This window comes from Rutilus rutilus (assembly GCF_951802725.1).
Source record: "Rutilus rutilus genome assembly, chromosome: 13".
In the NCBI taxonomy this organism is placed as follows: Eukaryota; Metazoa; Chordata; class Actinopteri; order Cypriniformes; family Leuciscidae; genus Rutilus; species Rutilus rutilus.
In genome coordinates this window covers 7,373,209-7,388,479 of record NC_140218.1, presented here as the reverse complement: position 1 = coordinate 7,388,479, position 15,271 = coordinate 7,373,209, and the positions used below count along the sequence as shown (strand labels likewise).

General features: G+C 37.2%; 1 protein-coding gene across 3 annotated transcripts; it reads right to left on the bottom strand.

Moving 5' to 3' along the window:
- Positions 1-368: 368 nt before the first annotated feature.
- Positions 369-2,674, bottom strand: LOC311302633 (intelectin-like). Of its 3 annotated transcripts, XM_084428632.1 has the most exons (9): positions 2,481-2,663; positions 2,225-2,312; positions 2,037-2,105; positions 1,711-1,958; positions 1,429-1,587; positions 1,191-1,311; positions 782-885; positions 489-658; positions 369-394 (listed from the first exon to the last, which is right to left on the bottom strand). In XM_084428632.1, exons 2-8 carry the CDS (start codon positions 2,307-2,309, stop codon positions 506-508), a joined length of 939 nt encoding a protein of 312 aa, XP_084284758.1. In that variant the 5' UTR covers positions 2,310-2,312; positions 2,481-2,663; the 3' UTR covers positions 369-394; positions 489-505. The 3 variants fall into 3 exon arrangements, with proteins under 3 accessions (XP_084284758.1, XP_084284757.1, XP_084284759.1); XM_084428631.1 differs by having other exon boundaries at positions 369-658; positions 2,481-2,674; XM_084428633.1 differs by having other exon boundaries at positions 369-658; positions 782-854; positions 2,481-2,665.
- Between the last annotated feature and the right edge of the window lie 12,597 nt (positions 2,675-15,271).

Genomic DNA, 15,271 nt, shown 5'->3' with positions numbered 1-15,271 from the left:
GGAATGAAGGGTGGCAACTAGGCTTTGTATTGTATATGTGAAAAAAGTTATACTGGTTATGAGGGATGTGTTTATTTTCATGAATTTCTGATGCTCAGAGAGTGCAAACAGTAAATTCTGAATTATCAGCCAAAACAACTGAAAGATGAAGGCTGTAATACTAACGTTGGATAAGAAAGTATCAAAGTGTCAGGGCTCGACATTAAGCCTTGTGCTTGTCACCTAATCAAGGTTTACACATTTATCCTCTAGCGCACCTCCTAACCCTCGACGTCTCGTCCCCTGTAAACACTATCACCACTTGTGAATAAGACCTCTAGTGCTCCACTAACCCACTGTGCATCAGTAACCAGACAGACTCCAGACAATGCCTCTGAATATGCTTTAATCACAGCTGGGAGGATCTCACACATTTCAGAGAGAATCCCCCCAGCAAAAAGAGTACAAGAGTTTAGATAGGAAAGGTAACATGACATTACTCATCACACCATTTTTCTTGGGAGTGTCAGCGATAAAAGAGGAGCACGGCTGCTTCAGTTATCTCTTTGGAAGCGCTCCATCCCGCATTAGAGCCATAGCCATTCCAGTCAAATCCCGGAAAGTCCCCACACTGCCTTGGGGCCGCCTCAGGAAAGTGTCCACCTCCACCAATACAGAACTGCAACAATATGAGGACATTACTAACAACAAGACACTTCTTACAGTGACATTGGTGCAGTTGATTAATTTTCATTGTAAATGTATTACAATCAATTTTACAATCCAGAATATTATTTCTCACATGTTCAGTGTTACAGGCGGTTGGTTTGACACCTGAACAAAGAGCCATGGCTGCCCTTTCAGTATTGAAGACTCTGAATGAGATGAATCCAGGCAGAAAATTTGCTGAGAAAATGCCCAGAATATATCAGTGATGGTAATCATATCAATGATGATATGTCCATGAACACGACATGGCTTTCATTCATTAAACTGACTGGATCTCAACAATGATCACTTAATACACAGATTTATGACACTGATACGGTCAACTGATGAAGCCAATGTCATTAAAAATATTTGGAATATATTGGCTCATATTATATTAGTTGCTGTAAATAATAATTTAAGTGATTTGCCTGCTTAAAGGATAAAAAAATAAAAAAAATAAAATAATAATAATAATTATTATTATTATTATTATTACACACTTCTTGCATTGGGACCATAGAGATTTTTGTTGTAATCCACATTTCCATTATCATACACGATTGGAATAACAGGTCCATTATCAGTGATGCATGTCCCAATTCCAAACCTCACAGGGAATTTCTGAAAAAAAAAAACACAAAAAAACCCCACACGTTATTGTAATTTCACAAAAAAAAAAAGAAAAAAAAAAGAAAAAAAGTGAATGTTTCAAACCCTTTAGATAAAAGTTTATCTGACCTTGAATAAATTGTAAAGGTTTCCCCCGTGGAGAGTTAAGAAGTGATTCTCAGTGTGGTATTGCAGGATGGAGGACGCGGTCCAGGATTCCACCTCCACATTATTAGGAACGTGCCACACGGACACATCTTGTGCTGGAATGTCAAAGTAGCCAGAATTCTGGGACAGAAAGGAGACTATCGTTTCAGATTCTCCAAAAACATCCTTTAATCATTATACTCGTGTCACTTCTGTTCCTTCTATTTAACTATTGCTGTAAAACCATAAATGTAATAAGAATACCTTATAATCATCACTTGTAGAGGCCTCTGCACTTCCAAACGTGACTGTGTTTGCCCATGTCCCCTCACCATCAGGACGGTTCGGTTCACTGCCCTGCTGACTAGACCAGCGATCACCAACGGTACACTTTCCGTACATGTTGTTTTCATGAACACTGGCAACCAGCGTCCAGCCTCCGCCCGCAGTGGTCATATCACAGAAGGTCTGGTAAAGCAACCCTCTGGAGGAGTTCAGATAGTACAGGCCGTCTGCGTGAACAGAGCATTCCTGAGTCACTTCAGTGCAGTTCTTGCTTAAGATCAAACATTAACATAAAATGAGCATACCTTCATTAACCTGATACTTTTTCTGAAGTTCTTTGCAGCTTCGAGCAGTATAGGCTTTGTGCTGATCCGCTGCAATGTAAGACAAAGATTTAGTGGAATATATTGTAAATAATAATAAAAAAAAATTTTTTTTTACTTTCAACATTTTGTTGAAATTCATTTCAATCAAAAAAAAAAATCTTACTTACAAAGGATTACACTTGCAGTCTCACAGAGCCATACATTCAGTGAGAGACTGAAAATGATCCCGAAAAACTTTTTTGTAAGAAACATAGTCTGCAAACAAAAGAAGAAAAGTTTTCCACCATTACACTCAACACCACAAAGCTGAAATTCTTATGTTACTGGTTCCATGTTTCTGTGAAAGACTGTAAAAGAAGCTTACTAAAAGCATTAGGCTACTGATATTTTGACACTTCATTTGCATGGCAAAAGAATTCTTACGTTTTGTGTTTCTCCCCTCAGATTTGACGAGCACTGTCAAGTAGTGATGTGACATTTGAAGCGAGGCGTCGGAGCTTGTGTCGAGAAAAAATGGGCGTGTCAGATGAAGCCGCGATTCGAGGCTTGTGTTGTTGATGTGAAAATCACGTGACTAATGACAAACGAGTTTTTTGGCGGTTGGCACACAACGAAATGGTGCATTACTGCCACCAACTGGTATGGAGTGTGGATCTGAACGTCTTAATTACTTTATTTAAAAAAAAAAAAAAAAAAAATCTCAAATCCTCTCAATCACATTGATTATTCTAAGACAATGAAAAACAATTCCATAGCATTTATCTTTTGAGTTTTTTCCTAAGAATTTCTACTAAATCAAAACTTATTCTCTCCTTTTTAAGATTTTGGATCATTTCCTTCCTTTTTCCCTCATATTTTTTACAATGTATCATAACATGTTCTATTGTTTCCTGTTGCTCACAATATTCACATCTGCCGGTGTTATGTCTACCTATTTTAAATAAATTAGGGGAGCGCGGGGCACAACCTAACGCGGGGCTAGTTGTAACACGCTTGTTTTAAATACTTCCGCACATGCTTGGATGACGAAACTTTGTGTATTTACTAGTTGCCATATCAACACTATATAGAAAAAAAAAATTCCGCCAAAATAATTTTTTTTTTGGAAGATATCCATAGACATTTATTAAACTATAGCAAAAGTAAATTTCTTACTTAAAGGGATACTCCACTTTTTTCGGAAATATGCTCATTTTACAACTCCCCCAGAGTTAAACAGTTGAGTTTTACCGTTTTAGAATCCATTCAGCCGAACTCCGGGTCTGACGGTACCACTTTTAGCATAGCTTAGCATAGATCATTGATTCAGACGAGTCCAGTAGCATTTCTTTCAAAATGACCAAAGAGTTTCAATATTTTTCCTATTTAAAACTTGACTCTTCTGTAGTTAAACCGTGTACTAAGATCGACGGAAAATGAAAAGTTGCGATTTTCTAAGCCTATATGACTAGGAACTACTCTCATTCCGGCGTAATAATCAAGGAACTGTGCGGCTGTACCATGAGTGCAGCAGGCGTAATGATATGACGCAGCGCCTGAAAATAGGTCTAAAGGTTAGACAAACTTAGTCCCGGTCACGTTGGAAGAAGTTACCGAGCTGGGGACTATTTTTAGGCGCTGCGTCATATCATTACGCCTGCTGCACCCATGGTACGGCCGCACAGTTCCTTGATTATTACGCTGGAATGAGAGTAGTTCCTAGCCATATAAGCTTAGAAAATCGCAACTTTTCATTTTCCGTCGATCTTAGTACACGGTTTAACTACAGAAGAGTCAAGTTTTAAATAGGAAAAATATTGAAACTCTTTGGTCATTTTGAAAGAAATGCTACTGGACTCGTCTGAATCAATGATCTATGCTAAGCTATGCTAAAAGTGGTACCGTCAGACCCGGAGTTCGGCTGAATGGATTCTAAAACGGTAAAACTCATCTGTTTAACTCTGGGGGAGTTGTAAAATGAGCATATTTCCGAAAAAAGTGGAGTATCCCTTTAAGTTAATTTTTCATCTCTATTTTTTGTGTTTATTTAAAATAAGACAAATCTGATAATATTTTAATCTCCAAGATGTTATTTAACAGTTGAGATAGTTATTTAATGCTTCGCTAACTAGCAGAAGACACTAGCAGGGTTTAAATCCCAGTTGTGCAGGCGGGGGCATGTTGTAACACTGCGTTACAATGTGCCCCTATTAGAAATATGCTATTATATTCTATACTTTTATTAATTTTATTGAGAAAACGTGAGAAAAAGGTGAATAAAGACAGAGTCAATGTTCAGAAATTACAAAAAAAAATTTTTTGAACTATGTTGTATAGCTGTGTTTTCATGTGTTCGTAGTCAAAACTCAAAAATGAGTTTATATTTAATTATTAAAAATTGCCATTATTTTATATGAAAAACTATTTTAATTGTATTTTATTTAGAAAATATTTTAGTTTGTTTTGTATATTGTTTTTATTAGATCAGATAACATTTTAAGCTGTCATATGGTATGTTACAATGTGCCCCTCACATGTTACAATGTACTATGGGGCATGTTGTCACATTTCACTTCCATTCTTTCAGGCTATATCCAGAAAAAAAGTATATACTGTATTAATAAAACAAAAACACATAATTGTAGTAGACATGTGGGAAATTAATATGGGAAAAAATAAATACTCTGAACCATAAGTAGATTTACACAAACTGAGAAAGTCAAAAAGCGTTACTTTGTGCCCCGCTCTCCCCTACTGTTTAACCCTGTGTGCCCAAATCTAAGTCTCGATATAATTGTCTCTTCTCTCCTTCTCCTTCCTGCACATCTCATTTATCCCACTCTCCTCTGAATTTTGTAAAACCACCGTCCTTTCCTCTCTTCCTCCCATTGTTTTTGCCACCTTTCCTTCAACCTCTGTTTAATAATGCTTTTCATTTCCATCTTAGTGATGTTAACTGTAACTTCAACATACTCTCTTTTTGTGGCCTCCTTTGCAGCCTTGTCTGCCATTTCATTTCCTATGACTCCAATATGTGCTGGTACCCACAAAAATATAACTTCAATGCCCATCATTTGAATTCTATATAATACTTGTTGTATTTCTATTAAAATATCGGCTCTGCTGTTGGAATGACTGTTCTGTAAACTGACTAATGATGAAGTTGAATCTGAACATATTATAACCATCAATGGTCTTATTTCCTCTATCCACTGTACTGCTAACAGAATTGCTAACATTTCTCCTGTGTATACTGATACATTATCACTTATTCTCTTTGTTATTGAAATATGAAACTCTGGAACAATAAAAGCTACTCCTTAACTAAATTCTGTGATGCATCTGTGTAAATCTGAATATAACTGTAGTAATTATTCATATATTCCTGTATAGTATGTGAGTCAAAAATTGACGTGTCTTTGTTCTTCTTTTCTAATAGCACTAAATCTACTTTCACTTCAGGTATTATCCAAGGTGGCACTACTGGTAATGGTACTGTAGGACTAATTTTTAATTCAGTTAATTTTAACTCTGTTGCCTTTTTTAAAACTGTCCATCCAAAGCTTTTGTCTCCCTCTTCTCCTTTTCCCAACATGGTTTTAAAGTACTTTGTGCTGGGTAATCTTCACTATGGCCCTGTAAATTGACCCAATAATTCAGAGATAGCTGAATTCGTCTCAACTCGAGTGGCATTTCTCCCATCTCCACCAACAGAGCTGCCGTTGAAGTTGTTTTGAATGCCCCTGTACATAATCTCAAAGCCTGAAACTGAATGTTATCTAATTTTTTAAGGGACATGCTTGATGCCGATCCATACACCACACAACCATAATCCAGTACTGATCTAATTAATCCACAATAAATTGCCTTCAGTGCTGTTCTGTCAGCACCCCAATCACTTCCCACCAAACACCTCATAACATTTAACACCTTCCTACACTTTTCTATTACTTTCTGGATATGTACATTCCATGTTATTCCCTCATCAAACCATATCCCCAAAAACTTAAAGTGTTTCACTCTTTCCAACTCTTGATGATATAACTTTAATTTGACCTCAGTACCAATTCTTTTCTTTGTAAACAACATTATCTTTGTCTTATCTACTGAAAATTTAAACCCCCATTTATATGACCACTCCTCTATTTCCATAATAGCTTCCTGTAGTCTTTTAACAATACATTTCAGATTTCTTTCCCCTCTTCCAAATCGCCCCGTCATCCGCAAAAAGTGAAAATCCCATCCCATTCTCTATTTCTCTATAAACATCATTTATTAGTATGGAGAATAATAAAGGACTTATTATACTCCCTTGAGGTGTTCCGTTCTCAACAATATATTTCCTTGAATAACTCTCCCCTATTCTAACTTGTATTAATCTTCCTCGTAAAAAGTCCTTAATCCATCTATATATTCTTCCTTTGATACCTAATTTACACAGTCTAATTAACAAACCTTCTCTCCACATCATATCGTAGGCCTTCTCAATGTCAAAGAAGACAGCCACTACACTTTCTCTGTTTACTTGTGCTCTTCTAATTTCATGCTCTAAACATACCGCTGGATCCATTGTATTTCTACCTCTCCTAAAGCCACTTTGATATTTGGCTATATATCCGTTCTTTTCCATATAGTACGTTAACCTTTCATTTATCATTTTCTCCATTATTTTGCATATGTTAGAAGTCAAAGCTATTGGTCTATAATTCCCCGGATTTGTACAGTCTTTCCCTGGTTTGCGTATTGGCACTACCACAGCCTCCCTCCAGCTCTGTGGCAGTTTCCCATCCTCCCACACTTTATTATATAGTTCCAATAATACCTCCTTTGAATTTTCAATGAGCTGGTTAATCATTATATAACAAATCTGATCAATTCCTGGTGCTGACATCTTATTTTTCTGAATAGCACGTTTTAGTTCTACCATAGTAAATGATTTGTTTAGTAGGTCATTCAAATGTTCTTCTTGCTGTACTTCTTCATTCTCCCTTACTGTAGTCTCCCTCCCTCTTTTCCCCTCATCATTAATATTATCTGAACTGTGAACTGTTACCAATGCTTTAGCCAGCATCTCTGCTTTCTCCTTATCACTCACTGCTGTTTTCCCTCCATCATTTAAAATTGGGTATCCATATTCTCTTTTTATCCCATTCATTCTTTTTATCATCCCCCAGACTTTACCCATTTCTGTCTCCCTTCCTACTGAGGAACAGAATTTCCTCCAATATTCTTTCTTTGCACTTTGTATGACTCTCCTTACATTTGCTTGCAACTTTTTATATTCAATAAGATTCTGAAAACAGTGATTCCTTTTTAACACTTTAAAAGCTTTATTTCGAAATTGTATCGCTCTTTTACACTGTAAAAAGTGAACAGTTGGATCAACTTAAAAAAAATACTTCAATTGGTAACACCTAAAGAAATTAAGTTTTCTCAACTTAAATTATAAAGTTTTTCACGATAAAACGTGATAATTTAAGTTGAGAAAACTTAATTTCTTTAGGTGTTACCAACTGAAGTAATTTTTTTAAGTTGGTCCAACTGTTCACTTTTTACAGTGTACATTCCTTTGTCCACCATGGTACAATCTTACTTTTGCACTTACCTGCCCTCTTCTTTATTGACTTCTCTGCAGCCTCTAGAACAACTTTACAAAAAGAAACATTTAAATGATCAACATCTTTATTTCTATCAATTTATCCAATTTCTTGATCACTAATATTCCTAAATTTATCCCATTCAGCACTATTGAATGACCATTTCTGCAATCCTACTATATCAAATTCTTCTAGATTCAAGCCTACTTCTATTATAATAGGATAATGGTCACTTCCTACTGTCGTTCCTCTAACTTCCCATGTACAAATGCCTGCTAATGAATCTGACACTAATGTAAGATCTATTGCTGATTCTGTACCAGTTCTGATATTAATTCTTGTACCACTTCCATCATTTAAACACACTAAATTTGTCATCTCCATTACCTCCTCAATCACCATTCCATTTGTATCATTAAGGCCATTGCACACTGAGTCCGAAATTTTCGTATGCGTTTTTTCGTGTTCGTCAGCCTTAAAATTCGTCACGCACAGAATCCTTGCACACTGAGTCCGATGCGTATTTATTAAACCTTTGCGGAAAAAAACGCAAAAAATACTAAATGGATTCGTCAAGCAGTGAGGATTATTTTGTTGCCCTCTTTAAGAGAAAAAGAAAGAGGAAATATTGGGTCCATCCAATCCTGAGATTGCACCGAGAGGAAGGAGAGTTTCACCTCCTTATCAAGGAGTTGCGAAATTATCCCGAGCAATTCAAAATTTACCTCAGAATGTCAGTGGAACAGTTTGATGCTTTGCTAGCGATACTGGAGCCACATATTAAAAAGAAGACGACCAATTTCCGTGAACCAATCGATCCTGAACAGAGACTGGCAGTATGTCTAAGGTATGGACAGACAGACACGCGAGCGCGCGGCCGGCGGAAGCGCTGGGCAGACAGAACCGAACAGCTGGATTTTGTCGTTCGCTTGTACGGTGGCTCTGAATTGTCAAAAAACCTCTCAAAATACTGGCTGTGGATGCGAAAAACGCAGAAAATCGAACCCGATCCGAATTTTTTTATTACGGACGAAAGTTTCGTAGACAGTGTGCAAGCGTGATTGACATAACGTGAGGTCGAATTTTTTTTTTAACGTGCGAAAATTTCGGATGCGAATTTCGGACTCAGTGTGCAATGGCCTTAAGGCCATTGCACACTGAGTCCGAAATTTTCGTATGCGTTTTTTCGTGTTCGTCAGCAGTAAAATTCGTCACGCACAGAAACCTTGCACACTGAGTCCGATGCGTATTTATTAAACCTTTGCGGAAAAAAACGCAAAAAATACTAAATGGATTCGTCAAGCCGTGAGGATGAATTTGTTGCCCTCTTTCTTCTTAAAAAGAGAAAAAGAAAGAGGAAATATTGGGTCCATCCAATCCTGAGGTTGCGCCGAGAGGAAGGAGAGTTTCACCTCCTTATCAAAGAGTTGCGAAATTATCCCAAACGATTCAAAATTTACCTCAGAGTGTCAGTGGAACAGTTTGATGCTTTGCTAGCGATACTGGAGCCACATATTAAAAAGACCACCAATTTCCATGAACCAATCGATCCTGAACAGAAACTGGCAGCATATGGACGGACACACACATACAGACACACACACGTGGCCGGCAGAAGCGCTGGGCAGACAGAACAGCTGTATACAGGTTATATTTTATTCAGTGTCTTTGTAATCCGCATTTTGTTTTTCATACAGTACTTGTGCTGCGAGACGAAGTGTATCAACTTGTCAGACGTCATTCTGGATTTTGTCGTTCGCTTGTACGGTGGCTCTGAATTTTCAAAAAACCTCACAAAACACTGGCTGTAGATGCGAAAAACGCAGAAAATCGAACCCAATCCGAATTTTTTTTTTACGGACGAAAGTTTCGTAGACAGTGTGCAAGCATGATTGACATAACGTGAGGTCGAATTTTTTTTTTAACGTGCGAAAATTTCGGATGCGAATTTCGGACTCAGTGTGCAATGGCCTTAAGTCTTTGATCTTTAATAAAGGCCATTGCACACCGAGTCCGAAATTCGCATCCGAATTTTTCGGACGTTAAAAAATAAGTACGACCTCACGTTATGTCAATCACACTTGCACACTGCCTCCGAAACTTTCGTCCGTAATAAAAATAATCGGATTGGGTTCGATTTTCTGCGTTTTTCGCATCCACAGGCAGCGTTTTGAGAGGATTTTTGACTATTCAGAGCCACCGTACAAGCAAACGACAACATCCAGAATGGCGTCTGACAAGTTGATACACTTGGTCTTGCAGCACAAAGCACTGTATGATAAACAAAATGCAGATTACAAAAACACTGAATATAAAGACAGATTGTGGCAGGTGATTCTCGATCGTATTAGAAAAGGAACCACTCCTTTCAATTTGATCGAAATTTCGGATCGATTAAGGTGTGATTGAGCAGCCAATTCGAATACTAATGTATTATTTGGTTAAAAAACTAAAGCCTGTAGGCTACAGCTGTTCTGTCTGCCCAGTGCTTCCGCCGGCTGGCCGGCCGTGTGTGTGTGTCTGTTAAGGATGGATTGGTTCACGATAATTGGTCGTCTTCTTTTTAATATGTGGCTCCAGTGTCGCTAGCAAATCGTCAAACTGTTCCACTGACATTCTGAAGTAAATTTTAAATCGCTCGGGATAATTTCGTAACTCCTTAATTAGTAGGTGAAACTCTCCTTCCTCTCGTCGCAAAGTCAGAATTGGATGGACTAATATTTCCTCTTTCTTTTCTTTTTAAGAAGAGACAGGGCAACAAAATCATCCTCACGGCTTGACGAATCCATTTTGTATTGTTTGCGTTTTTTCCGCAAATGTGTAAAAAATACGCATCGGACTCAGTGTGCAAGGTTTCTGTGCGTGACGAATTTTTAGGCTGACGAACACGAAAAAACGCATACGAAAAATTCGGACTCAGTGTGCAATGGCCTTAAGAGTTGAACTATGTGTGAATGTTACAAAGTCTTAGTTCTCCTGACCGTGTTGTTTATACAATTTGGGGGGTACCATTATCTCAGTTGGGGGTAATTGCCTCTATTGTCTTCATCCCTAAGGCTGTGTGTAAGTTCAGCACCTTTAAGGACTGCCCACTGAATTGCCTATAAGATACCATGTAAAGTTCCCTTAGTCAGATTATGTTGGACGAATTGCAGCCACTCTCAATAAAGAATAACTTCTGTTTGAGCGCGATCCCAACGTCTCCTGGTCTTGCTTTGAAGAAGAAAAAGTTTCCTACACTTCCCAATATGTTTATTTTCATGAATTTCTGATGCTCAGAGAGGGCGAACAGTAAATTCCGCTGTTGTAGAAAAATTTCTATTTTACTTTTTTTTCATTAACTTTCTTAGACATTGTTTTAAGCATTGTTTCTCTTCTGGAATTTATGTATGTTCGTACACCTGACATAAGCAAGACACACACAGTAAGACAAATGATTAAGAACCTTTAACTCTTTAGGTATGGAAGATAATTTATCCAAGGGGGGGTTAGAGGGGTCATTCTACTCTAAATCAGCTAGATGTGGCCATGCTGGGTGAGTGGAAAACTACAGAGAAAAGACCTTGAAGAAGGAGTATAAGAAGGGAGTTTCCAGGGCTGGGTGTCAGGTCTCGCTCACGTCACGGGGTAGCTGCTGTGATTTTGTGACTAAGCCTCTTGCAAGAGAATAAATATCTTTTAAAATACAATTTGATTCTTGGTGTCTCTTATGCAGTGATGATGATTGTTTAATGATTGTTTTTTCCACAACAATTGGTGTTAGAAGTTGGGATTCCATGGCAGTTCTGCTTTAGTCTTACCTCGCAGATCATTGAGAGAGAAGAGCCAACTGCTATCAGGGCCAGGAGGGACTCCACTGGAACCAGAAAGAACAACAGAAGCATCTCTGGTAAGAGACAGTCAAATGTGTTTTGTGTGGTGGTGTAATTTTGGTATGACTGTGAGTGAACCATGGTGGCTGAGACTATTTCTTTGGTGCGGGTATAGAAAGTTACCGAGGGGGAGCCGGTAACCAGCTCCTAAAATTGTGAACCGGAATCAATCAAGTGCTGGAAAGTGCTCACGAAAAGATTTTGAGTAAGCCGTAATTAAAGGTCACTGGAAAGTGCAGACCTGGCCGATTTTGGGTTAAAAAATCGGATCTGTCTGAGACATCTGACAGATTAGTAAGACGCGTGTCGAAGAAAAATCCAGGGAAAGTATAATCAGCCAGTATGGGGTCATCTCACAGCAGGCGCGGATTTATGGGTGGGCCTGGGTGGGCATGTGCCCACCCAGATTGACCGGTGGCCCACCCAATCAGATTAATATAAACAATTAAAAATTTTAATTTTAATAATAATAATAATAATAATGAACTAATAAATCATTTCATTTTAATAGTGTCCTGAGGACATTTATGTACAATAGCTACGAAAAATAGCTACAAAAGAAAAATTTTATGTCGGCATATCACGTGTCAGTCCATTGATGCTATCACGCAACTCATCTCTGTGCGCGCACTGACTTAACATTGTGATAGTGACTCGCGTGACAGACAGATGAACTTTAGGTTTAAAGCAGCCGGGAGGACTGACTGACATGAGTACAAGGTAGTTAAATTCACTACCTAAGTACCGATCTGCTATTGTTGACATTTATCAGGCGTGTTACATAGGCATAATTTGCGGGTGGGACATGTCCCCACCACTTTTTAAAACATCTCGCGGCACGAATGTACCAATTCTACAAATAAATTAAACATCTCCAGTTAACCAGCAGAGCATTCATTTCGTTCGTTTGTTAAATAAGAGACGATCTAGCGCTGAAATGTGTTTTTTTAAATCAGGTGATGAAAGTTGCCGCTGCGATAAGTGGCGCTGATACAGTGTTCTCTCGTGTGGCTCGCGCACACACCGCACTGTCTTGACTCGACGCGCGCTTCAATCCGTTGCGGATACTCTCTATTCGTTGTGGCGAAATCACACATCATAATGCACACGTGTCCCTCCTTGATATACAACCACTGATGAACATAATCAGTTTTGATTAAAAAAAAAAAACTATTCTGGAGCGGATTAGATCCCACAACCTCTGACACTGTTGGCGAAAGTTCTACCACTGGACCATTTAGATGTACGTTATTCGAACAGGCGAATCTAAGTATTTTAGTCACACAAAAATTCTATCATACAGCATAGGCTACATCTCATTAAATGACAAATGTAGCATATACTATTTAAATCGGTGGACATCGTAATGTTATTGTACAATGTACATATAATTTAGCAAAGTTACGCCACTGAGCGTGTATATAAGCTTAAAAAACCGAGGCCCCCCGTATATTCACCAGGCCCACCTATTAATGACATTCTGTATCCGCCACTGTCTCACAGTAAGCTCGATCATTTTTATACACCAGTTTTCTGTCAAATGAAAGAATTAAGGGCAAAATGCATGCAAGAAGTTGATCAAGTACCATGGTTTTCCCAGAGAGGGAATGTTAACCCTCTGATGGTCTTCGTTTAGGAGTCACGTTCTTGGCCTTCCCGGTCAGAAGTGACCGGACACCTAAAAATGAAACTTCCTCCATCCCAGTAAAAACCAATGCAATTTATTTTTGTTCTATAATATTTATTCTTTTTAATTTAGTATTTTGAGACAATTTGATTTAACGTATTAATATTTATGCAATATTTATAGTCCATTTTTTGCCATTGAAAATAATGAATCAAATTTTTTTTTTCTATTTATTATTATTTTATTTTTCTATACAGTATTTTCAGTTAAAATAGAGACTAGGCTTTCAGAAAAAAAAAAAAATAAAAAAAAAAATCAATTTATTAAACATAAAATTAAATAAATCATGTTATTGCATGGGTTTACCACTAGATGCCTGTATAGCTCTAAATGGAGATGTTTGTGAATTCTAGTTGTTTTTGGACCAAATTACTTACTTTTAAGATGTGGATTGAATGTATTTTTTTTAGAAAATTCTCAAAAAATACTTTTTGCCAAGGTTTATAACATTTTATTAATTATTATTTTAATAATTATATATATATATATATATATATATATATATATATATATATATATATATATATATATATATATATATATATATTAATAATAATTATTAATTATGTTATTTTTTTCACTCTTGATGTTTTAGAGTTTCACCCCTTCATTGCTGAGCACTTTTTTTCTGCATCGTGGCCTATTTGTAGAGAATTTTTGTGTTTTTGTCAATTTCCCATTCATTTCCTATGGGGGTCATTTTTGACCAAAGACCAAAATCGTGAGTAATTTTTTTACGACCACTTGGCATGCTCGGATCATGAACTCAATTGTGCCAGAAAAGTCACCAAGTTTCGTAACATTCTGATGAAGCTGTGATTTTTAAAAATTCAAAACAGATTTTTGTAATCTGAATTTATTGGTGTGTATGTGTATAAATGTGTGTTTGTATGTGTGTGTGTGTGTGTGTGAATTTTTTGCACTCTTGATGTTGTAGAGTGTCACCCCTTTACTGCGGTGTACTTTTTTTTAGAATCGTGTCCGATTTGTAGATTGTAGATTTGTTTTTTTGTAAATTTCCCATTCATTTCCTATGGGTCGGTCATTTTTGACTGAAGACCACGAGTGTGACTATTTTTTTTACGACCTCTTAGCATGCTCGGATCATTACCCTATTTTTTCACATACCTAATGCCATAAAAGTCACCAAGTATCATAACCTTCATAAATAAAAAATTATTCGGTCAGAAATGACCGAGGACCATCAGAGGGTTAAGTGTCACTAGGCTGACAGCGGTGAGTGGGTTGTCTTGACGTGTGTGGATTGTAAGCAAACAATTGTGAACTGGTTAGATGAGGCAGAGCGAAAAGAAAGTTTTATTAAGCAGAATGGGGAACAATTATGTATTTTAGTGGTAAAATAATGATGTCTAGAGAATTTTCCTAACGAGAGTTGGATGTCTGTGCAATTTAGGGATTGAGATGTGAGTAATATAATATTTTGGGGTTTTGTGAAACAGCAGAGATAAGTGGGACTGAGAAAAATAATGATAACATTAAGTTGAATCTGCAGACCAGAACAATCAAAGTTTTAATGAAATTGATGACATATAGTACGAATTTTATACGTTATGAGGAGTCCTGAAGCAAACAGTGAGACAGAGGAGAGCAAACGCTGTAAGCAGCTGTGGTCTGAAGCTCTGACTTCAAAGAAAAGTGAAATTAAAAAGAAAATGTTTAGAAAGTAGATCAGTGTTTAAATGACGATATCAAAGTGTTCATCTAAAGAATAAGAGATAATAAACTAAAAACAAGGTCAAGAGAATCCTTTTGAAGGAAAGATCTAGAATAATATTCAAAGTGAATTAATCAAATAAGCAGAAGCAGTATTACTGGATTAACAGTTGCTAAATGTAAAATGTGTAGAAAGGCATCTGATTAAACAAACAGATTGTTCGTGTTTTGAACGTGGAGGAATAGCGTTGACCATGAAAGAACTAGGAGCTGATGTTTTGCTTTCAAAAGATAAGCTTGTGATTGGCTGAAACAGTTTGCTTATCTAAATCTGGTGTGTGCTGTGGCTGAGACGTCCAGAGACACGATCTGAGTGGAAATTTGTAATGTCTAAATTCCCTGATG

Bases quoted from the DNA above. Each gene is read 5' to 3' on its own strand.
- LOC311302633 (XM_084428631.1), bottom strand. From the start codon at position 2,309: ATGTTTCTTACAAAAAAGTTTTTCGGGATCATTTTCAGTCTCTCACTG. The intron at 1,959-2,036 runs GTATGCTCATTT...CTGTTCACGCAG, and splicing joins AAAGTATCAGGTTAATGAAG to ACGGCCTGTACTATCTGAAC. The intron at 1,312-1,428 runs GTCAGATAAACT...TTTTTTTTTCAG, and splicing joins ACCTTTACAATTTATTCAAG to AAATTCCCTGTGAGGTTTGG.